Below are 25,364 nucleotides of genomic sequence, written 5' to 3'. Positions count from 1 at the left end.
AGCGGCTGGACCCGTGAGCCATGGCCGCTGAGCCTGCGCGCCCGGAGCCTGTGCTCTGCAATGGGAGAGGCCACAACAGAGAGAGGCCCGCGTACTGAAAAAAAAAAAAAAAAAAAGCCAAAGTCAGGGCCTATGAAGAAAACCTAAAAAATTACAGTGATGCTTACAGCTCCTTTGATGGAATTTTTCCTGTTTAATGTTTTTCCTGATTAGACAAGCAGTAATGTATACTGGGTATAAAACTTATGAAATGCAGAAGAGTAAAAAGATCACCTATAATCTTATAATTCACAGATAATTATTTTTAAAGTTCCCTTGTTCTTACAGTTTTTTGCATATGTTTATTTAAAAATTGATATTGTGCTATAAATAAAATTGCTTTCCCCACACTATTAAATATTGTCAAAAACACAATTTTTATGAGACTAAAAAAAGTGGCCTGTTCGTTTTAAAAAAAACCCAATAATAGTAATACAAGTAATAGATGGGCATGGTAAGGCTCAAAATATGTAGAAAGGATAAAATAAAGAAATCGTTCTCTCCCCCACCCCTTTTACAACTTCCAAGAGTTAAAACAGTTGTTAACTATTTCAGAAATTGCATGTGTGTGAGTTTATATTCCATTATTTGGATCAATCAATTTAACTGATCTTCCATTGATAGCCGTTTAGATTATGTTGTTTTTGCTGTCACAGTGCTAAAATGCGTATTTTCATGTACACATCTTTGAATTCTTGTAAAAGTATATCTGAAGGATAAGTTCCTAGAAAGAGGAATTCTTGGATCAAAGAGAGCACATTTAAAATTTTGATAGAGACTTCCCTGGTGGCGCAGTGGTTAAGAATCTGCCTGCCAATTCAGGGGACACGGGTTCGAGCCCTGGTCTGGGAAGATCCCACATGCTGCGGAGCAACGAAGCCCATGCGCCACAATGCTCTAGAGCCCACGAGCCACAACGACTGAGCCCACGCACCTAGAGCCCATGCTCTGCAACGAGAAGCCACCGCAATGAGAAACATACACACCACAACGAAGAGTAGCCCCCACTCGCCACAACTAGAGAAAGCCCGCACGCAGCAACGAAGACCCAGCACAGCCCAAAATAAATAAATAAATAAATAAATATATCAAAAAATAAAATTTTGATAGATATTGCCAAATTGGTTTTCAAAAAAGATTGTGCTAGTTTACACTTCAGCCGTCAGTGGATATTCTCCCAAATGTTTGATCACATCCTTACCAACACTTGGTATTAATCACCTTTTTTGTTCTTTGCCAGTCTGATGTTAGAAAAATGGTAACTTATTTTGTTTTTAAAATTGTAATTGTACTTGAACATTATTTTCATGTGGATATTAGTCATTTTTCTATGAACTGCTTCACATTCTTTGTGTAGGTGTCTTGATTTGTTGAGATTTTCATTGATTTGTGAGAACTCTTTGCTTTTTAGAGAAATTAGCTCTCATAATTTACACATTTTTTTTCACATTTGTTTGTCTTTTGACTTTGTTTATGGTCAGAAATAGCAGTCTTATCACTTGTGTTTGTGGATTTTTAAAATTGCAAAATCACCTTAGAAGTGAGTGCAAAGAGAAACAAGTGATTCTAATAGTTTCTCAAATTAATATCATGAAGGCATTAAAGAGGAATAAGAACTAATCCAAGTAACTTTTAAACACAGTACTGTGTACCATCTGTCTAATGAAGAAAAAAATGCAAACAAATCTTGAACTTTCCTTACATTTGTCCTTTGGGTTTTTTTATTATTTCTTTTTTTTAATTTATTTTTTATTGAAGTATAGTTGATTTACAATGTTGTGTTAATTTCTGCTGTAGAGCAAAGTGACTCAGTTATACATATATATATACATTCTTTTTCATATGCTTTTCCATTATGGTTTATCACAGGATGTTGAATACAGTTACCTGTGCTGTACAGTAGGACCTTGTTGTTTATCCGCATTTGTCCTTTGTAGTGTCCATTCTAGCGAAACTAGTGTGTGTGTACTTTAGGACTGAGCAAATGAGGGCTCCATTGTTTCTTTCAACATAATTCCAGTCCAAGATAAAATAGCTGTTATCCACATATGAATTGTCCAATGCAGTATAGAACTATGGCTAATGATCTGTATATATCACTTTAATTGTTTTGTAAATTTTGATACTGAACTCTTCATGTGTAAGTTATATTAATAGTCTTCTTAATTTATTATTGATGGTTGTTTGGCTATAACTTAAAAATAATTAGGATTTTATGTTGGATAGCAATCCAAAATGAAGCCTATTACAATGGTGGGTTCTGTTTTAGAGGAAACTCTGTGTCCTACTTTGAGAACCTACTTTCATTTGGTTCATTTTTTTCACACTTGAAGATCCAGTGCTTTCAACCAACTCTTTGAGAACCGAAATGTGTGGTGCACGAATGTAACTTGAGATGGCAAAATGAACCACTATTTTTAAAGGGGGGTTGTGAAGAAAAATATTTTTGATTTGTAAATGCAAGATTAGTTGCTGTTTTGTGTGTGTGTCTGGCGCCCTTGTGTCTTGGTGGTCGTTGGGTGACTGTGATGTGCTCTTTCTCTCTGCAGGGGTGATGGGCAGGTAACAGACGCCCTCCTCACTGTCGTCAGGGAGGCAGCATGACAGAGTGCTTCCTGCCCCCCACCAGCAGCCCGGGTGAGCACCGCAGGGTGGAGCATGGCAGTGGGCTCACCCGCACCCCCAGCTCTGAGGAGATCAGCCCCACTAAGTTTCCTGGATTGTACCGCACGGGCGAGCCCTCGCCTCCCCATGACAGCCTCCACGAGCCTCCCGATATAGTGTCTGATGATGAGAAGGACCATGGGAAGAAAAAAGGAAAATTTAAGAAAAAGGAAAAAAGGAGTAAGTGCCATTTTCTCTGTGCTGTAGCTAAAGTTTAGATCAATTTCTACTCTAATTATGTGTACCTGCTATCTTGTAGAAATATATCCAGAGACTCTTGTTTTATATTTTCTTTATTTTTCTGCATCTCAGTTTTTGTATTTTAGGGTGTTATTCTCACAAATAAAAATACTGAATTTCCAGAAATGGTGAAGTTTTCTGGTGGAGGTTTCTTAAATTTTAAAAAGTATGAAAAGTATATATTGAAATTTTGTCCTTATACAGTCTTACTCTTCTTGGTGAGGTTGTGTAGGCCAGTTGGGGTACATGGTGAAAAAAGTATGTATTTGTTTTCTTAAGCAAATGCCACCATGCATTCCATTTATGATTCCTGTTCTGTAAGGTTGAATCGTTTAGACATAGCTTTTTAGCATGTTAAAAGCAAATCAGGTGAGTTATTTTAAGTAAGTGTGATTTTAGTTTCACGGTATTTTTAAGTTAATTTGTATTTGAAGGATAACATTTGGATAGAATGCACAAATTGTGTACGACTTGATGAATTATCACAAACGTATACACCTGTGCTAATTACTGATTGTACAAGGCTCTGGAAATAGAGCATTATCAGCATCCTAGAAATTGCCTGTTGCCCCTTCAGAGGGGATGCCCAGCACATCTGGACACTGCCTGATTTTGGACTTTTGTACATGGAAGTAGATTTCCTTTTTTTTTTTTTTTTTGCGGTACGCGGGCCTCTCACTGTTGTGGTCTCTCCCGTTGCGGAGCACAGGCTCCGCGGCCATGGCTCACGGGCCCAGCCGCTCCGCAGCATGTGGGATCTTCCCGGACCGGGGCACGAACCTGCGTCCTCTGCATTGGCAGGCGGACTCGCAACCACTGCGCCACCAGGGAAGCCCGTAGATTTCCTTTTGTGGGTAGTTTCTTTTGCCCAGTGTTATGTTTGTTAGATTCATCCGTGTTATTCCATATGGCAGTAATTTGTTCATTTCTATTGCTGGATTTTGCACTAATATACTAGAATTTATTTTTCCATTCTACTGTTATTGGTCATTTGGGTTGTCTTCAGTGTGTGTTATGAATCGTGCTTCTGTGAACGTCATTGTCCAAGTTTATGCATTTCTGTTGTGTGTGTGCCTGGGAGTAGAATTGCTCACAGGCCATGCTCATTTCAGTATCTGTAGATCCTGCAAAACAATTTCCAGAGTGGTTGTACCAGTTGACACTCCCACCAGTGGTGTCTGAGAACTCCAGTTGCTTTCTGTCATGGTATTATGCCCTTAAGACTTTTGCCATTCTAGTTGGTGTGGGGTTTGTGGTATCGGTACTTTAACTAGAGGGAAACGTATGCAATACCTTTAATTTTTGTTATAAAATAGCTTGTGAGGTAGTTGGCTAAAGAAAAGGAGAGTTTTAGATGTTAAAATAAAAAACAACAGTGAAACCAAACTAGGATAATTCTAATATTGATACTAAGCAGTTATCAGTATGAAACCAGGGCTTCTGACGCAGGGAAGTGGCCACCATCCCGAGATTAGGGAGTTTCCTGGTTCTCTTCTCCCCAAATGAGGCTTCAGTCCCAGCTGCCATCTGCAGAAAGAACTTAACAGCTGGAGACAGGAGAGCAAAGTGTGATGGGGATGACGGGAGCGTCTGAACAGGAGTGCATTTCGTGTCATGATTCGAGATTGCTTCACATTATAGGAACCAAATATGAAGAAACCTAAGCTAAGTAGAGTGTAAGTTAGAGGCCCTTATTCAGCTGATGAAAGAATGCTGTGCATTATATAGGGATTCTCTCCATTAGCCCTCTGTGTAGATAATACATAAATTAAGATAATAAATGATTATTTATAATAATTTGGTTTGCAAAAATTCCAATTGCACGTGTGTATAAAATACCAGTTTCAAGGGTAACTGGCTGTCTGCTTGTCGCCCTCTTGTGGTCAGGAGACGTCATGGCAATGCCTCGTTTTGGCTGGGAAGCCATTGAATGAATTGCTGAGAGTACCAGGAGGGCTTGGCTGTGGGGTGAAAAACTAGGTAGCTAGGGCCAGGTGGCGCTTCTTTGTCCTGTTTTCAGACATTGAAAATGGACAGTTTGACATTCAGCAGACATCTGACTCATGCTCCCTGCATTTCTTTGGCAGCTGAAGGCTATGCCGCCTTTCAGGAAGATAGCTCTGGAGATGAAGCCGAAAGTCCTTCCAAAATGAAGAGGTCCAAGGGGATCCATGTTTTCAAGAAGCCCAGCTTTTCTAAAAAGAAAGAGAAGGATTTTAAAATAAAAGAGAAACCCAAAGAGGAAAAACATAAAGAAGAAAAACACAAAGAGGAAAAACATAAAGAGAAAAAGTCAAAAGACTTGACAGCAGCTGACGTGGTTAAACAGTGGAAGGAAAAGAAGAAAAAGAAGAAGCCAATTCAGGAGCCAGAGGTGCCTCAGATAGATGTCCCGAATCTCAAACCCATCTTTGGGATTCCTCTGGCTGATGCAGTGGAGAGAACCATGATGTACGATGGCGTTCGGCTGCCGGCCGTCTTCCGGGAGTGTGTGGATTATGTGGAGAAGCATGGCATGAAGTGTGAAGGCATCTACAGAGTGTCAGGTATGGGGCTCGCGCCACATGTACTGGTTTTTAAAGGTTAGCTTCAGTTCCACTTTTCAAAGGAAGGGAACAAATACTCACTTGTGAGGAAAATTGTGACATGGGTCCTAAACCTCATTCATTTCCTTGATCCTTCCAGTTGAACAAAGACCCCCACGCTGTGTGTGTGTGTGTGTGTGTGTGTGTGTGTGTGTTGCCCCTCACCTGGGTGCCTCCGTGAGGCTGGGCGTTGGAGGGTGGTCAGCGGGGAGGAAGGACATCCGGGTTCAGGACGCTTCTTGGCCACAAGACACAGTTACTGACAGTCGTTTAAGTATTTCCTGAGTTCAGCTGAGGGATGCACAATGTTCTTGCTAAATGTTTAGGTTCTTGCTAAAATGTTTAGATGTGGATACCTCTGTGTCCAGGCGCGGCTCTTATGTGCATTAGTGAAGTTGAGGTTCCATTTCTCTACTTTCCGTGTGTATGAAAACTTACATTTCATACTGGCAGGAAAGTAATTCATATTGGGTGTCTAAAATCAAGGAAAATGCATGCTGTCTAAAGTAGAAAACTCTATTTCTTACAGGGCAGGGTGGCTTTGTGTTGTTGTAGGATGCAAGTCCTGACCTGTGTGGCATCCGTGCTGTTGTCATCACGTTCCTGTGGTTCAGTGTCTTGGTCCTGGACCTTGAGGCTATAATATTCACTGTTGCTCTTGCATATTTCATGATGAGTTAAATCATACACATTTAGAATAAAGAGACTAGATTTACTTTTTCCATTTAATTGGTTCATGCACATTTCTAGAAGGTGGATTTGATATTTAAGCTTTGTTAAGAAAGGGCCAGCATGTTTGATAATTGGGGAGACCTTTACATAATCCCACAGGTAACATGTTATCATTTAAGAGTGTTTTGGCTAAAATGCTACTATTTTATAGAAAATAAGATAAATGAATTAGGCACTGAATTTGAATTTATAAGTCCTTAGTTACATAAAAATGAACACATTTAAATGAATTTGAAACTTGCCTTTTAAGAAAAATTTATGATGGATTTTTAAAGATCTACACAGTACTAACATAGTTGCTTCTCTCACGTGATTTTGATAGGTGTGAAGAAATTTTGTTTTAGGTGAGTTTCTCTGAAGAGTTCCTACAGCTTTGTTCAAAGGATTCTTTTGTCTTTGACCTATTTTTGATGTTTGCATTCTTTTGGAGTCGGAGGTGTGGGACTTCTTCTCTGAATTGACGTGTCAGAGTGTTCAAACTGAGCTGCTCCCCTGGTTGTTGGCTCTTTGGAGGCCAAGCTTCGGCTTTGATCAATTTTTTTTTTTTTTTTTGGTGTTTGGGGGCCCCTCGCACCGTTGTGGCCTTTCCCGCTGCAGAGCACAGGCTCCGGACGCGCAGGCTCAGGCGGTATGCGGGCCTCTCACTGTTGTGGCCTCTCCCGTTGTGGAGCACAGGCTCTGGACGCGCGGGCCCAGCAGCCAAGGCTCACGGGCCCAGCCATTCCGCGGCACGTGGGATCCTCCCGGACTGGGGCATGAACCCGTGTCCCCCGCATCGGCAGGCGGACTCTCAACCATTGCGCCACCAGGGAAGCCCCTGTATTTATTTTTGAAGCTCTGGCAGAATGCTGCATTCAGCACTCTGGACTACAGAGTTTATGGCTGTGACTTTTCTTTTTGAATGCTAACAGTATTGTTTTCAGGTGGAGAACTCTTGATTCTCACTTATCCATATATAAGTTCCATCTATGATTTTGCATATGCTCTATGATTTTGCATATGATTTTGCATATGCTCTTTCTGTACCTGGAAATTTGTGCACTTTTCACTTGTGCAATTTTCTGGGCAGGCACTGTTGGGGGAAAATTACAAATCTATAAAATGTATGTGAGAGAGAGAGGAGGTCTTGGTCAAGAATTTCAATTAAAATTATCACACACCATGTTTTACTCATAAAAGTAAAAAAAAAAAAGGAATTATTTTCTAACTTTTCCGCCTCAAAATAAAGATTACACAAAAATAAGATTCATATTATTATTTTCCTCTTTGGAGTTGTTGATTTCATTTTGTCAGTGCTAGATTAAGTTACTGATTTATTGTGATGGCATTGAATGGTTTTCACATAAGGAATGTCAGAGCCCAGATGTAAGCACTATTGATTGTAAAATGCTGCTCAGACTAGGTGACTCTCGGGTGTTTGTGTTTACCATTACAATCTGTCAGCCTTAGTTTGTGGCTTTCCAGCAATTGGCCTCAAGTTTCTTTTAAATTGAAGTATAGTTGATGTACAAAATTATATAAGTTTCAGGGATACAGCATAGTGATTCAATATTTTTAAAGGTTATACTCCATTTATAGTTGTAAAATATTGGCTATATTCCCTGTGCTGTACAATATATCCTTGTAGCTTATTTATTTTATACATGGTAGTTTGTACCTCTTAATCTCCTACCCCTCACTTGCCCCTCACCCCTGCCCTTTCCCCTCTGGTAACCACTAGTTTGTCCTCTATATCTGTGAGTCTGTTTCTTTTTTGTTATATTCAAAATATAGTTTGTTTTATTTGTTTAGATTCCACATATGAAGTATTTTGTCTTTTTCTGACTTATTTCACGTAGCGTAACACCCTCTAGGTCCATCCATGCTATTGCAAATGGCAGGATTTCATTCTTTTTTATAGCTGAATAGTATTCTGTTGTGTATAGTACCACATCTTGGCCTAAAGTTTTAAGTATTGAAAACAACAGAAAGCTACCTTGTGTTCTCATGAGCAATCAGTGTCACTGAATTATGTCACTTAAATGCACATTGGACTAAAAATCTAAAATACTTAGTGTCTGAAAAACATTTGTGTGTGTTTCTGTCCAGTAAGAAAAGCAAAACAATTCGATTTTAGTAACCCAAAATTTCACTTTTCTTTTATTGTAACCCTGTTTCAGATTAAGAAAACATGTAAAGAACTTAAACTTAGAAATTAGATGGGTATTATGTAATGAATAATTTTCAAAGAGTTTGTTTAGATAGTGAACTCACCTTTTGCATTTATGATACAATTTTTACTTATAAAAGAGTAGTCACCCACAGCTTTTTGCAACGTGCTTGTATGTACTGAGTTGTATTTTATGTTGTCAGTCTTGTGACTAGTTAGGAAAAGCAGTTGGCCGCTCAGGTAGAACAAGGCATATGCTTGGATTGTAGTTTAATTTTTACCTACCTATCTTTAAATAAAAAACAATTTTTTTTCCCTGAATCGATTGGCATATTTGCTTGATGTTTCTGTGGTTACTTTGACTTTTGTTTTGAGTATTGAGTTTGTCCATTATCATTTAGCTTTTGGTTAAATTCATCCTCTAAGTGTAGTCTTCTATCTGCTTTAATGGAGGAATTGTATGAACCGCGTGCAGATTAACACTTCATACGGTCAGGATGGCCCTTCTCTGATCTCCCCCAGGGGTAGGCACACTGGAGAAGAAAGCTCTGTGTTTGATTTTTTTTTTTTTTTCTTGATACTTTCTTTCTCTTTTGAACTCGAATGTTCTAAGGAATTAAATCCAAGGTGGATGAGCTGAAAGCAGCCTATGACAGAGAGGAGTCTCCAAACTTGGAAGAGTATGAGCCTAACACTGTAGCCAGTTTGCTGAAGCAATACCTGCGGGACCTGCCAGAGAACCTGCTGACCAAGGAGCTGCTGCCCCGCTTTGAAGAGGCTTGTGGGCGGAGCTCAGAGGGCGAGAAGGTGCAGGAGTTCCAGCGCCTGCTGGAGGAGCTGCCCGAGTGTAACCGTCTGCTGATCTCCTGGCTGATCATGCACATGGACCACGTTATTGCCAAGGAGCTGGAAACAAAAATGAACATCCAGAATATTTCTATAGTGCTCAGCCCGACTGTCCAGGTACACGGCCGGCCCTGGGGATGCAGGGAGGGTTTCCTGTTGCTGAGTCACATACCAAGCAGTGAACCAGGGACGGTGGGTAAGGGGTTAGCCTGAATGTTGGCCTCTTTCTTTCACAGTGCGGACAGTGTTGGCATGTAAGGTAATGAGCATGTTGGCCTTTTAGCTGCGGCTGTGAAATTTGAATATTGTCCAGTCTTTGGTGTGGTTTGTAAGCAGTTCCTGATGACAGTGATCTGTCCTTAGTGGAAGAGGAGCCCGAGGTACCTGCAGTTACAGTTCATCTGCAGTGTTTTAAGGATTTCAGTTACTTCATCAAATAGCATTACTGCTTAGTCATATCACACACACATACAGACTCAGGCTCAAGGGGCTCTAACATTATTCATTTGGTCAGAGATTTGACCTGAGGACTTCATGAAGAGGTGTATATAGAGTATTTTACAGAATCTTAATCTGAGGAGGCATTTCAGAGAGGTGGGTGGTGTGTTAGTTGGTGTCTCTTTACAGCATAAATTTCTGGCCTTCGTTTTCTGCTGCTCACTTGGTGCTTGCGTAGAGCATGTGTTTTCCTGTAATTGGAGTTACTGATATTTCACTCAGGCCAAAAACAAAGGGCAAAACATGAGATGGGGTTATAGTTTTTATTTTAAGCCTTTTTAGCCAATATACCAGGTTATTATTGGTCACTGTTATAACACACTGTTACATATAAGAGTGTATTTTCTTTCACTGAAGATTCCTTCATTGCTCGTTGATTATATTTTGGAAGCAAAATGTTTCTCAAATTTCATATTAGTCAAGTTTTCAGAATTTGGTAACTATTACATTGTTACTTAATATAACTGTAGTAGGGATGTTGGTGTCACAGAAGATTCAGGTGTGTTGTCAGAATAAGTTTTAGGTAGGAAATAATTTCTTTTATTAGCTTTTTAGCCAGTGTAACGTCCTGGTCTCTTAGCATTGGAGCAGCTATTTAAACATGGGCTCTGGAGTCTGCCCAGAAGCATTCGTCTCTGGAGCAGGGGCTACCACACTCAGCCCAGCTCTGCAGCTGCAGGCTCCTTTGTTCCTTAGTAGATCCAGTTGCATGTGTTAAAATGTATCACAGTAACTTGAAAATAAAGAACATAAGATTTAAAAAAATCAATTAATGTTATGGTGCTAAAACAGGACAGATTGATGATCATCTGCCTCTGCATCCATTTCTTGGCTTTTTCCCCACAATTCCTCATAGTGCTGAGTCCATGACTTAACTCATACTTTCTCATTCTCTTCTTTAAATTGGCCACTAATTAGCAAAACATGTCTAGTCACTACTGAGGATGCACTTAGGCAACAGACACAAATGAAATGAAATGATAATTTTAATGTTTTTCTTGCAAATCTTTTCTTTTTTTAGATTAGCAATCGTGTCCTATATGTGTTTTTCACACACGTGCAAGAGCTCTTCGGAAATGTGACACTGAAGCAAGTGACGAAACCTCTGCGATGGTCTAACATGGCCACGATGCCCACACTGCCCGAGACCCAGGAGAGCATCAAGGAGGAGATCAGAAGACAGGTGTGTGCAGCCGCCCTCCCAGCCTCCAGAGCCAACCCTCGTTCTGACCCCATGGGAGACTGCAGTGCTGAGAATGATGGCCTCCTGTTCCTTGAACACTTCCTGTGTGTCTGGAGCTGTGTCAGGCACACTCTTCATGGCACACTGAAGCCAGAACTTCCCATCTGGCACTATTTCATGCCAGTTAAGGCAGAACACCATAGTGGACAGAGCACATGTTTGGAAATCAAAAGACCTGGCTTTAAATTCTTGCTCTGCTCCTAATTAGGCATGTTGCTTAACCTCCTTAAGCCTTGGGGATTGCATTTAAAAATGAGTCCTCTCCTAGGTTTGATGTGAAGATTACCTTAAATGAAATAATGTGTTAAAGATGTTCACCATGGTGCCAGGTATGTTGTAAGCAGTCCAAAAATGTTAGCTTATCTGGACAAGGCTGCTTTACTGGCCTTATTTTACAGATAAGAATAATGAAATTTGGAGAAGTTAAATAACTTATGCTGTGTCACCTTGTTACTAAGCTGAAGAGCCAGGATTTGACCCCAAATCCTTTGTTTTCCCACTGTGCTACTGAAACAGTGCCATTTGGTTGTGTGTGTTTGGCAAGCTCAATAAGAAATTCAAGGCTAAGGCGTTTACTTATATTTGATAATTATTACATCTTTTGTTTGCATACAAGTTATCAAATCCCTGCTTGCCTTTCTTCCCTTTTGTCTGCTCTGAGCTCCCATTTCTTAGTAGTTGATGTGTTGGGGGAAGGGATGTGAATTGACTACTGGGAACCATTGTAAATTGATGGATTAGAACCCAATGCTCAGGCAGAAAAAATAAAGATGATTTTTCAGTCATAGCCTTGAAAAAACAATTCGTGCATTATGTCATTTTTTTAATGATAATTGAAAAGTAGTTGATTCAGCATTTTTAGAAATAGCATGTGGTTTTATTTTAAGATGACAAAACATGGAATCCTATACAGTGTGTGGTGTGTTACTTTCTAGGAGTTTCTTTTGAACTGTTTACATCGAGATCTGCAGGGTGGGATAAAGGATTTATCTAAAGAGGAAAGATTATGGGAAGTACAAAGAATTTTGACAGCCCTCAAAAGAAAACTGAGAGAAGCTAAAAGACAAGTGAGTAAATTTATTATTTTGGCACATCATGTTTATAATGAAATGTAAAAAGAGTGCACTGGAATCTTTTATATACCATTTTAAGTTATTTTTTTAAAGTATGACCCAATTTATATTGGGTTGGCTGAAAAGTTCGTTCGGGTTTTTGTTTTAAAAAAAAAAAAGCTGAACGACCTTTTTGGCCAACCCAATGTAAATACCTTTTGAGGAGAAGTTCCCTGATGGGAGATTTGTTCACTTGTTCCTAGTTCTGGATTATTGATCCTTCAGCTTGGTATCAGGGAAATGCTTCATTTAATTTAGAAAGTTGAGTTTTTTAATTAAACAGACTATTTGGCTAAAAGATGTTTTGTCATTTCCTGCTTGGTTGTACCTGTAAACAGGTTTCCAGGCATGAGAAGCAGTCAGATGGTGATATGTTTCAAAGACTGCAGGGGAGTTTGAGGGCTTTGAGTCAGCTCTTTAGAAACACACGGAGGTACCGAAGATCAAGAGGGGCTTTCTTTACCTGGTAACAGGCCGGGTGGTGTGTGCCTCATGATGAGCTTGGGGGTCGTGAGCCAGACTGTTGGTCTCCCTCTAGTTTAGTGTGTGTTGCTTGGCGCTGGGACTCTGAGTTTCTGGCCACGCCAAGGCTGAGGTCCCAAATCTCTGGACCCTCTTACAACCCACGTGCAGATTCAATGCCAGAGTCCAAAGAGCACTTCCAAGGAACATGAGTTAGCATTTGTTGGAGTGGGACAGCATGGTCCATGGTGGGTTGCAGTTGTGGTTTTGCTAAAAGACAAGACAACCCATGTTGCTTCGAGGGCAGCAGTTTGCACTTACGTGGGGATAGCTTTGTCAGGAAGGAAGCTGTGATGGAGTTTCTACACCTGCACTCTAGGACTAGCAGACACCCTCTGTGTATTTTTCTTCCTTTTTCCCCACTTGCCAGATTATCTATCTTTTGCTTCCAGTGCCTGTTTTTAATTAATTAATTATTCCCTTCATGATTCGGCCTGGAATCAGGTTTTAGTGACAGACCAAAGAGTCCTCCTGTGGTCACTGTCCACCATGTGGCATTGCCCATCAGCCTTTAATGAAGGGTCTCTGACCCAGGACAGGGTCACGTGGGCTCGGCTTCCTTTCTTTTGTTCCTGCATCTCTCTTGGATAAAGGAATTGTGACATAGCAAACCAGAGCCAATATAAAAAGGGATGGATTACCTCTACTTTGCCAGTTTCTTGATGCTGTCTTTTCATGTCTGCTTATTAATTCACAAAGTGCTCCAAAGGTTCCATCAAGTTGATTTCAACTTTGAGGAATAAATGACTTTTAAAGATAGAAGTAATATAACTCATTATATTAACAGACTAAAAATAAGAAAGCAGGGCTTCCCTGGTGTTGCAGTGGTTGGGTGTCAGCGTTGAGAGTCCGCCTGCCGATGCAGGGGACACGGGCTTGTGCCCCGGTCCGGGAGGATCCCACGTGCCGCGGAGCGGCTGTGCCCGTGAGCCATGGCCGCTGAGCCTGCGCGTCCGGAGCAAAAAATTACATTTTGAAGTGCTTTTATTACTCCTGCCTGCCCCATATAACAAAGCATTCTCAAAGGAATTCCATTTACTTACAAAAAAAAAAAAAAAAAAAAAAGAGAAAGCACAAGATCATGTCAGTAGATGCAGAGAAAGCATTTGGAAGAATTTGACACTTAACTCGTGACAGAAACTCGCAGTCACTGCCTTTCAGCCCGATAAAGGGCACTTAACAGAAAAAATCTCTGATTTACATTGTGCTTAATGGTGAAAGTCTGAATGCTTTCCTCTAAGATTCGGTATACAAGCAAGGATTTCTGCTTTTACCACTTCTATTCAACATTGTACTGGAGGTCCTTCTAGCCAGTGCACTAAAACAAGAAAAAAAGGCATACGGATTGGAGAGAAATCAGTCTTTATACGTAGATGATGTGATTGTCTCTATATAAAATCCTAAGGAGTCTGTACAAAATCGAATGACTTTAGCAACATTGTAGCATACAGGATCAGATGTACAAGTCTGTTGTATTTCTGTATATTCGCAATGAACTATTGGATAGTGAACCTAAAGAAAAAGACATAAATAAATTGAAAATATATTTATATCTCAATATTGTTAAGATGTTAGGTTTTTACAAATTGATCTGTGGATTTAATTCCAATCAAAATCTAAACAGGTACTTTTGGTAGAAATTAACAAGCTCTTCTAAAATCTCTGTGGAAATACAAATGACCTAGAATAGCCTAAACAGTTTTGGAAAAGGACAACATTGGAGGGCTCACACTACCTGATACTAAGACTTACTGTAAAGCTATAGTAATCAAGACAGTCGATATTGGATAAGGATAGATATATAGAAAAGAAAGTCCAGAAATAGACCAATACATGTGTGGGCAGTTAATTTTCAACGAAGATGCTAAGACAATTGACTAGGGAAGGTTTTTCTTTTCAACAAATGGTGCTGGAACAATTGGATATTTATATGCAAAAAAAAGAAGAACCTGACTTTTTCCCTCTTTCCACACAACATATACAAAAATTAGCTCCAAATGAATCATACACTAAGACCTAAAAAAACTTCCAGAAGTAAACAGAGGAGAAGATCTTACTGACTTTGGCTTAGGCAGTGATTTTTTTTTTTTAACTTTATTGCAGTATGGTTGATTTAGTGTTGTGTCAATTTCTGCTGTACAGCAAAGTACCTCAGTTATACGTATATATATTCTTTTTCATATTCTTTTCCATATGGTTTTTCACAGGATATTGAATATAGTTCCCTGTGCTATACAGTAGGACCCTGTTGTTTATCTATCCTATATATATACTAGTTTGCATCGGCTAATCCCACACTCCTAATCCATCATCCCTCTCCTACTCCTCTCCCCCTTGGCAACCACAAGTCTGTTCTTTATGTCTGTGAGTCTGTTTCAGTTTCGTAGATAAGTTTATTTGAGTCATGTTTTAGATTCCACATATAAGTGATATATATGGTATTTGTCTTTCTCTTTCTGGCTTACTTCACTTAGTATGATAATCTCTAGGTCTATCCATGTAGCTGCAAATGGCTTTTTTTATGGCTGAGTAATATTCCTTTATATATATACCACATCATCTTTATCCATCTGTTGATGGACTTTTAGGTAGTTTCCATGTCTTGGCTATTGTGAATAGTGCTGCTGTGAACATAGGGGTGTATCTTTTCGAATTATAGTTTTGTCTGGATATATGCCCAGGAGTGGGATTGCTGGATCATATGGCAACTCTATTTTTCAGTGTTTTGAGGAACCTGCACCAATTTACATTCCCACCAACAGTGTAGGGGGATTCCCTTCGCTCCACACCTTCTCCAACATTTATTATTTGTAGGCTTTTTAATGATGGCCATTCTGACCAGTGTGAGGTGGTACCTCATTGTAGTTTTAATTTGCATTTCTCTAATAATTAGTGATGATGATTTCATCTTTTCATGTGCCTGTTGGCCATCTGTATTTCTTCCTTGGAGAAATGTCTATTTAGGTCTTCTGCCCATTATTTTTTCTTTTGCGGTACGCGGGCCTCTCACTGTTGTGGCCTCTCCCATTGCGGAGCACAGGCTCCACATGCGCAGGCTCAGTGGCCATGGCTCACAGGCCTAGCCGCTCCGCAGCATGTGGGATCTTCCCGGACCGGGGCACGAACCCGTGTCCCCTGCATCGGCAGGCGGACTCTCAACCACTGCGCCACCAGGGAAGCCCTTCTGCCCATTTTTGATTGGGTTTTTTGTTTTTTTGTTACTGAGTTGTATGAGCTGTTTGAGTGATTTCTTAAATAGGACACAAGGTCCTTGAACTATGAAAGAAAAGTTTGGTAAATTACATTTCATCAAAACATGCTCTTCAAAAGATATTAAGAAGATGAATATGCAAGCCAGAGACTTTGACAAAGTAGTTGCAAAAAACACAATTGATAAAGGACTTGAACTATGAACAAGTATGTATAAAAAACTCTCAAGACAAACGAATTTTTTTTAAACTTTATTTTTTTAGAACAGTTTTAGGTTCATAGCAGAATTGAGGGAAAGGTACAGAGATACCCCTTCCCCCCTCATGCTGAGCCTCCCTCATTATCAGCATCTCCTGCCAGAGTGGTACATTTGTTACAATAACAATTCAATTCTAAAAAGGCAAAAATTTGAACAGGCACTTTACTGAAGATTATATATGGATGGTAAATAAGCAAATGTGAAGATGCTGAACATCATTAGTCATTAAGGAAATACAACTTAAAATCACGAGATACTACTACACACCAACCAGAATGACTAAAATTAAAAATACCAAGTGTTGACAAGAATGTAGAGCAGCTGGAACTCTCCTGTATTGCTCTTGGTTCAATCATTTTGGAAAACAGTTGGCATTTTCTTTTAAAGTTAAGCATGAGGTTACCATCTGACCCAGCAATCCCACTCCTAGGTATTTATCTAACAGAAGAAGGCATATACCCACACAAAGCAAATACACAGTGTTCATAACAGGTCTTGTTAAAATTGCTCAAAACTAGAAAGGACCAAAATGTCCATCAGCTGGTGAATGGATGAACAAATTGGGGTACATTCACATCATGGCATATTACTCAGTAAACTACTGATACAAACGACAAAATAGACGAATCAAAATTAGCAGTGTGCCAGATAAAAAAGACTACTTACTGATTAATTCAGTTTATATGAAACATAAGAAAAGACAAAACCAGAGCAGTGGAAAGCAGGTTAGTGGCTGCCGGGGCAGCAGATGATGGAAGAGCCCAACGGCACTTCGTGGTGATGGAGATGTTCAGTGTCGTGATTGTGACGGTGGTTACTTGACTGTATACAGTCGTCAAAACCAGTTGAACTATATGCTTAAAATCAACCCCCTCCAAAGAAAAAAAAGTATTACAGAAGGTAATTTATGTGGGAGCGTTCCGGAAATGGTGAGCACATTAAAATTGGAACATTTTTCTTCCAGTGCAGCCACAGACTGAGATCCACACATTATTTTCAAAGCCCAGTTAGCAGATGCCCATATGTCCAGATGGTTCAGCTGACTGTGTCACTCTTATTTTTTCAGTTCTAGGAGGTGAGAAGGAAACTTCTGGACTGGTGATGGTGTGAATTTGTTGAATGTGTTAACAGTAGGCTGACCAGTGCTTTTCATTTCTCTCACTTGTCAGGAGTGTGAAACCAAGATTGCACAAGAGATAGCCAGTCTTTCAAAAGAGGATGTTTCCAAAGAAGAAATGAATGAAAATGAGGAAGTCATAAATATTCTTCTTGCCCAGGTAAGCTAAACTCTTTTTCTCTATTTTGTAAGATTCTTTTTAAAAAAAAAAAAATTGTGTATATTTAAGGTGTACAACATGATGATTTGATACACCTCTACATAGTGAAATGATTACTGCAATCAAGCTAATTAACATTATCCTCTCACACAGTTACCTTTCTTTTGTGATGAGAGCACCTGAAGTCTACTCTTAGTATATTTCCAGTATTCAGTACAGTATCATTAACTATCATCATCATTATTAGATCTCTAGACTTAGTCATTCAACATTAAGTGCACTTGGTATTTTTGGACCAATACCTCCCTATTTTCCCCACCCTCCAGCCCCTGTTAACCACTGTTCGACTCTCTGCTTCTATGAACTCGACTTTTTCTTAGATTCCACAAATGAGTGAGATCGTACAGTATTTGTCTTTTTCTGTCTGGCTTATTTCACTTAGCCTGATGTCCTCCAGGTTGATCTATGCTGTATTAAATGGCAGGATTGCCTTCTTATGTCTGATTAATATTCATGGTGTGTGTATATGTATGTGTTTACATGTTTTATTTTTTAAATATTTATTTGTTTTTTTGACTGTGTCGGGTCTTAGTTGTGGCACGCGGGATTTTTCATTGCGGCGCTTGGGCTCTTCGCTTCGTTGCAGTGCGTGCGCGGGCTTCTCTCTAGTTATGGCGCGTGGGCTTAGTTGCCCTGTGGCATGTGGGATCTTAGTTCCCCAACCAGGGATCGAACTGGCATCCCCAACATTGCGAGATGGATTCTTAACCACTGGACCACCAGGGAAGTCCCTATATGTTTTTTATATATGTTTATGTGTGTGTGTGTGTGTGTGTGTGTGTACACGTGTATTATAAATATATATATATATGTATATATATATATATATATATATATATCACATCTTTATTCATTGATCCATTGACCATTTGGTAGTTTTCATATTTTGACTATTGTGAATAATGCAGTGAACATGGGGGTGCAGATATTTCTTCAATATCCTGTTTTCATTTACTTTGGGTATATATCCAGAAGTGGGATTGCTAGATCATGTGAGAGTTCTATTTTGTATTTTTGGAGGAACCTCCATACTGTTTTCCATAGTGGCTGCATCAATTTACCTTCCCACTAAAACAGCACAAGGGTTTCCTTGCTCCACATCCTCGCCAGCACTTGTTATCTTTTGTTTTTTGTTAAAAGCCATTATGACAGGTGGAAGGTGTTATCTCATTGTGGTTTTGATTTGCTTTTCCCAGATGATCAGTGACACTGGGCATCTTTTCATATATCTGGCCATTTGTATGTCTTCTTTTGAGAAATGTTTATTTAGGTCCTTTGCCCATTTTTTAATTGGGTTGTTTGTTTTCTTACTGTTGAGTTGTTTGAGTTCTTTATATGTATGTTAACTCCTTATCAGATGTAGGGTTTGCAAATATTTTCTCTCATTCCATAGGTTGTCTCTTCACTCCTTTGTTGCCTTTGCTATGTGGGAGCTTTTTAGTTTGATGCAGTCCCATTTGTCTATTGTATATTTGTGCTTTTGGGGTCATATCTAAAAAATTATTGTTCAGACTCAATGCCAAGAAACTTTCTCCCTGTGTTTTCTTCTAATAGTTTTATGGTTTCAGGTCTTATATTTAAGTCTTTACTCCATTTTGAGGTGATTACTGTGTATGGAGTGAGATAAGGTAAGGATTCATTTTCACTCTTTTGCATGCGGAAAACCAGTTTCTCAACACCATTTATTAAAGAGCCTGTCGTCCCTTCTCCATTGTGTAGTAGCATCCTTGTCAAAGATCAGTTGACCACAAATGTGTGGATTTATTTCTGGACTCAGTTCTGCTCCATTGGTGTATATGTCTGTTTTTTTATGCCAGTACCACACTGTTTTGATTGTAGGATGATGCCTCCAACTTTGTTCATCTTGTTTAATTGCTTTGGCTAAAAAAATGGGAGAGAGAGAGAGATTGCTTTGGCTATTTATTACAGTCTTTTGTGGTTCTGTATGAATTATAGGGTTGTTTTTTTATTTCTGTGAGAAACTCCATTGGAATTTTGATAGAGATTCCAATGAATCTGTAGATCACTTTGGTAGTATGGAAATTTTAACATTATTTCCTCCAATCCATGACCATGGGGTATCTAAATTTATTGCCTTTTTTTTATACTATTGTAAATGGAATTGTTTTCTTAATTTCTTTTTCAGATGATTGTTAGCATATAGAAATGCAACTGATATTTGTATGTTGATTTTGTATTCTGCAACTTTATTAAATTTATTAGTTCTGACACTTATTTGGTGGAATCTTTATGGTTTTCTGTGTATAAGATCATGTCATCTGCAGACAGTCAATTTTAATTCTCTACAGTTTGGATACCTTTTATGTCTTGTTTAATTACTCTGGCTAGGACTTCAGTACTATATTGAACAGAATGGGCATCTTGTCTTTTTTCTGATCTTAGAAGAAATGCTTTCAGCCTTTCACTGGGGTATAATGTTATCTGTGGGCCTGTCATATGAGCATATCAGGTCACTGTGTATGTTCCTTCTATACTCACTTTGTTGAGAGTTTTTATTATGAAAGGATGTTGAATCTTGTCAAATGCTTTTTTGAATCTTTTGAGACAATACTATTTTTATCCCTCATTTTGTTAATGTGGTATATCACATTATTGGTTTGTGTTATGTTGAACCATCCTTGTATCCCAGAGATAAATCCCACCTGATCGTGGTGTATGATCTTTTTAATGTATTGTTGAATCTGGTTTGTTAGCATGTTTTTTGAGGACTTTTGCATGTGTGTGCATCAGGGATAGTGGCCTCTTTCTTTTCTTGTGGTGTCTGTAATCTGGCTCTGGCACGAGGGTGATGCTGGCCTCGTAAATTGTGTTTGGGAATGTTCCTGCCTCTTCCATTGTCCAGAAGAGCTTGAGAAGGATTGGTGTTAATTCTTCTTTAAATGTTTGGTAGAATTCACCCATGAAGCTATCTGGTTCTGCTCTTTTCTTGGTTGGGAGGTTTTTCACTACTGGGTCAATCTTTTTACTCGTTATTGGTCTGTTCAGATTTTCTGTTTCTTCATGATTCAGTCTTGGTGGGTTTTAATGCCTCTAAGAACTTACCCAGGAAGAAATGGCAAATAGAGGGAATCAAAACAACAACAACAACAACAAAAAAACCATTTTTTCTAGGTTATCTAGTTTGATGGCATCATAGTAGTATCTTATAATTCTCTGTATTTCTGTGGTATCAGTTGTAATGTTTCCCCTTTCATTTATAATTTTATTTAAGTCCCCTCCAAATCTAGGTAAAGGTTTGTCAATTTTGTTTATCTTTTAAAAAACCAATTCTTCATTTCATTGACCTTTGGTATTGCTTTTCTTGTCTCCATTTCATTTATTTTTGCTCTGATTTTAGTATTTTCTTCTTTTTGCTAATTTTAGGTTTAGTTCTCTAGTTCCTTGAGTTATACACTGTTTGAAATCTTTTTTCTTAGTGTAGGCATTTGGCACTATAACTGTCTTCAAACTGCTTTTTCTGCATCCCTTAAGTTTTGGTATGTTGTGCTTCCATTTGCATTTGTCTCAAGATAATATTTGATTTCTTCTTTGACCCATTGGTTGTTCAGGAGTGTGTTGCCAGACTGCTGATGGTCATTTTATATTATAATTTGAGAAGCTCAACTACAGAGGTATGAATCTTCTAACCAAACTTATGAGAAGATTTAGAGGTTTTAGAGGGGCTTACTTGTTGTATTTGGCCCTACCTTTATGTGGTGTTTGCATAAATATTCAGCTGGAGGAAGAAACTACCTTTTGTACTGAGTGATTGCTTCTTACTGGAGACTGTTCTAGATGTTTTATTTCATCTCATTTCACTCACACACAGGTCTTGAGTTATAGGTATTTCCTCTAATTTACAACTTAGTGTAGTTGTTCCATATTAATGAGATTGGACTTCATTATTTTAAAATTTGTTCTTCCTGATGTCACAAAGTTTGAGATCCTTGAAATGTAACAGATTTTAGCTGATAGTCGTTGCTAATAACACCTTTTAGATATTTTATTCTTTGCAGGTGAAAGTCAGTTGTTGGAGATGAATTGTTTGATTATTCATTAATCGATGTGGCAGACAGCTCTTGAGTTTCTACTGTATTTCCAGGCAGAGAGCTCAAGAAGAGCTCTTTTCTTTCTGAATTTCTCACTCAACCTTACTCTGTTCTGGAAATTCCCAGAGTTTAACCAGAAAGGAATGAAGTTTTAGGCTCTGACAGCATAGTCAGTGCTCCCAGAAACTCACGTATGTGGGATACCTAAAGCCCTACAAGTTTCAATCCTTTTTTGTCACTTCTGAAAATACATTGTTTTGCCTGCAGGGACGCGTAACTCTTCTCCCCTGAAGAGAGAATCAAGTCCCAAATACGTTTTTATTTCAGAGTTTTCAATCTGGTATTTCTTGGAACAGTAGCTCTCCTAAGTGCACTGAGGTAAAGGATGAGCCTCTCTGCGTTTGGAAACACCTGGGGAATATGGATATCACATCTCCGAGAGAGATTCTTTATGCACATGGGAGGCTTTGGGTAGCTGACTTTAGAATTTGACCCTAGCGCCTTTCACATTTGATCACAGGTTCTTATCCTCTCGCTACCTGTTAGTTTGGGAAAAAATGCTGTAGACCTTTGCTGCCTCCAGCTCATTTCCGTAGCTTTCCATCTCTGTTACCTCCCAAGTTTTGTCTGCTTTGGTTCTTTTCAGTAGGTTGAAAGGGCTAGCTAGATCTTGGGCAGATAGGGACTTATCCCCTTAGGTGAGCTAATAAGTTTTAGAAATGCGTATTCTGTTAAAGGATTATCTCTGGGGACATGGGTTGAGGAGGATGGTGGCTTGTGGTGAGGATAAACTCCTTCTGTGAACATCTTTCCATCACTAGATCTACTTTCAGGTGATGCTGATACCAGCTTCTCATCTCCTGGGTCCTTCTTTCCTAGTAACACTGTCAAAGCCCACTGTGGCCCTAAAATAGCTTCTCTAGTGGGAAGGCATTCAGAAAGGACTGGGAAGCAAAAACACACGGAGTCACTTGAACTTTGCTTTGTGCCCAGTGTGCTGGCGGCATGCAGAGCCTTTGCAAAAGAAGGATTCCTAAGTGGTGTTTTATAAATCTTGAGAAAAATCTAGTCATTCCTCCCAAACAACTTAGTCTACCTTTTCTCAAAGAAGCCTTTTCTTGACATTAGGGAAATGGGGTATTTTTTGGGTGTGCAGTACAACAAGCTTTCCCATAACTTGTGTGTTAGTGTATGGGGTGAAACAATTCAGGGTGACAGGAGACCCCAAAAGAGCAACATTTCCTAGACTCAGACTCTTCAAGGTGTTCACCAGTGGTCATTATTTAGGAGAATGAGATCCTGACTGAACAGGAGGAGCTCCTGGCCATGGAGCAGTTCCTGCGCCGACAGATCGCCTCGGAGAAAGAAGAGATGGAACGCCTCCGAGCGGAGATCGCCGAGATCCAGAGGTGAGGGAGAGCCGCGGGCTGGTTTCCAGGGATGCCGACTGCGGCGTGAGCACAGGTGGCCAGTGCTCAGCCTTCCGTGTGGAGGCGTCAGTGACCCTTCAGTTTCTTCTTTATTAAGTCTTAAGGACGGTGCAGTATCGAGTGCAGCCATGGAAAGCTGGTCAGTCTAGAGGCAGACGACGGGCCTGTCTCTGCTGGCTGGTAACGCGCTTCCCGCCCTGTCCCCGCCCCTGCGCAGCCGCCAGCAGCACGGCCGCAGCGAGACCGAGGAGTACTCATCGGAGAGCGAGAGCGAGAGCGAGGACGAGGACGAGCTGCAGCTCATCCTGCAGGACCTGCAGCGGCAGAACGAGGAGCTGGAGGTGGGCGCGGGGGACCCGAGGCTGCACTGAGGTCGTGGCAAGCGCGGGGCTCCCGGCAGACGTGTTCTGCTTGCCCTTGGTGACCGACGGGCAGTCCGAGGAGGGGGGGTGTCCCACCGGGAGCGTGCAGGGCATACACGGTGTGGGGAGCCGGCAGCACGCTGACCAGTCTCCCTTCTCACCCTCCCCTCCTCACAGAGGAGACCGAGGGCCGTGGGCAGCTTCCCCTCCCTCAGGCAGGTGCCAGGACAGACCAGCAATTCCACACCAGATCCCAGCTCGGGAGTCCTCTCCCCAGAGCCGTGGGCCGAGGCCAGGGGGCCGTGGGAGATGGGCCAGCTGGCAGCACCTCGTCCTGCTTAGCATTTTACAGAGCATACGAACACGCTGAGTAGGAAAACGGTCCTCCAGAACTTCAGTGCTCGGGCTGTAGGTCAGGCTGCTGCGACGAAGGGAACAGCCCCCTGGTCTGAACAAGGGCCCCCGCCCCATCTGGCTGCCGCCCAGGTCGGCACAGGGCCGCTTGGAGTGGGCAGGAAAGGAAGGGACGGGCCCCGGGAAGGGCGCTGAGCGAGCAGGGCTGAGCAGCCGCCCCTGCTGGAGAAGGGAGGTCTGCGGGGTGGGGCGTCACCTGGACTTCGCGTACCGAGGGCGGGTAGCTCCGGTGTGGCGCCAGGTTTCTGTGATCAGCGGGAGTTGTCCACAGCCTTTTTGCTGACGTGAGCACTGTTGTCCCTGTCCCTCAAGATCAAGAACAACCACCTGAACCAGGCGATTCACGAGGAGCGTGAGGCCATCATCGAGCTGCGGGTGCAGCTCCGCCTGCTCCAGCTGCAGCGCGCCCGGCCTGAGCCCCAGGCCGAGTCCGAGCCCATCGCCAGGGAGCCGCCCCCGAGCGGCAAGGAGCAGCCTCGGCCTTCGCCCGGCAGGGACAGGAAGGAAACGCCCATCTGAGCGCCACCCGCCCGCCCGGAGCAGTGGCCTGGAGCCCTGTCAGCGCCACCTCCGCTGTCCCCACTGTAAAGACGCCTCCTCCACGTGGGAGGTGCTCACCGCAGGTGACACGAGGACAGAGCGGCACGCGGTGCGGGCTTGTCGGGCATAGATGAGTTTCCAGCTAGTGTCAGCTTCTTTGAAGATTAATTTCCTTTGTTAAAATAACTATTTTAACCCTTGAGTGGCTTCTTTTTAAACCAAAAATCGTCTTTCTTTCCTTTTTATTACGGCAGAATCAGGATTTTTCTCTCGTTCAAGGGGGAACCAAACAAGGCAGCCCCACTCCTGCCCGCGCCGTGTCCCCTTCCAGGGTCTCCGCTGCCCGCCATTCTCGCCTGTGCCTTCACGCCTCCGTGGTGCAGATTCTGTCCTGGGAGCCGCCTCACGTTTCCCGATTGGCCCGAGTGGCTCTCACGGGGGTGACCTTCCCTGCCCCACACCCCGGGCCCAAGTCACCACAGCAGCCTGTGCAGCCACAGACACAGCTGCTCCGGAGCCTGCCTGCCGGCCAGGGTCACCACAGCCACCCGGCTCCTGTTGCCTGGGATCAGCAGATGCTTGTCGCTGGGTCATGGGAGCGGCTGCCCGGACCTGGGGCACCCACACAGAGGATTTGTTTCTCCAACCTGCCACTAGAACAGAACGTCGTGGGTTGCTTGCTTGGGCTAGAATGTAAGCATCTCTTTGCCTGAATAAGCCATACGGATGGGTAGCTATGCTCTTACACAAGATTTCAGATGTCAGTGTCCACAGGGGCCGGGTGAACTGCTGCTGGGTGCCCAGTTGACCAGGCTGAGCTATAGGAAATGGCTTTCCTCTGGAGTCAGCCGTAGTCCTGACCCCATCACGTCTCTGGCAACCTGAGGTGTCTGGGAGGCCAGCTCATAGGCACTCAGTCCAGTCCTGCTGTGTCCAAATAAGTGGCTCCATGAGGTTGTCAGCTCTCACGGCTGTGAAGACAAACCCCACACACTCAAGGTGATGGAAACACCCCCTGCCCCCGAGGGCTCTGTCCTCTCCTCCTGGTTAGTATTTATTTTCAGCACCTGTTTAATGCTGTTTTTTATTCTCTACCTATTGCACTGTTGTGACTTGTTGGCCATTATTTGATT

At 41.5% G+C, this 25,364-nt stretch overlaps 1 protein-coding gene across 1 annotated transcript; it reads left to right on the top strand.

Annotated features, from left to right (window-relative positions):
• The first annotated feature begins 2,585 nt into the window (after nt 1-2,585).
• RALBP1 (ralA binding protein 1) lies at nt 2,586-24,210 on the top strand. The gene is made up of 9 exons (XM_007458445.1): nt 2,586-2,883; nt 5,031-5,489; nt 9,023-9,372; nt 10,775-10,936; nt 11,932-12,063; nt 17,269-17,376; nt 22,773-22,894; nt 23,133-23,256; nt 24,004-24,210. Exons 1-9 carry the CDS (start codon nt 2,640-2,642, stop codon nt 24,208-24,210), a joined length of 1,908 nt encoding a protein of 635 aa, XP_007458507.1. The 5' UTR covers nt 2,586-2,639.
• The last annotated feature ends 1,154 nt before the right edge of the window (nt 24,211-25,364 follow it).

Source organism: Lipotes vexillifer, unplaced genomic scaffold, assembly GCF_000442215.2.
Source record: "Lipotes vexillifer unplaced genomic scaffold, Lipotes_vexillifer_v1.1 scaffold447, whole genome shotgun sequence".
Taxonomy (NCBI): domain Eukaryota; kingdom Metazoa; phylum Chordata; class Mammalia; order Artiodactyla; family Lipotidae; genus Lipotes; species Lipotes vexillifer.
The sequence above is the reverse complement of the archived record's forward strand: the minus strand, read 5'-3'. Positions and strand labels throughout refer to the sequence as shown.

What these genes read in the sequence shown, in the direction of transcription:
- RALBP1 (XM_007458445.1), top strand. Translation starts at nt 2,640, where the DNA reads ATGACAGAGTGCTTCCTGCCCCCCACCAGCAGCCCGGGTGAGCACCGC. An exon ending in TGAGAGAAGCTAAAAGACAA is followed by an intron (nt 12,064 to 17,268) that starts GTGAGTAAATTT and finishes CTCACTTGTCAG; the next exon opens with GAGTGTGAAACCAAGATTGC. An exon ending in GGCAGAACGAGGAGCTGGAG is followed by an intron (nt 23,257 to 24,003) that starts GTGGGCGCGGGG and finishes CTGTCCCTCAAG; the next exon opens with ATCAAGAACAACCACCTGAA.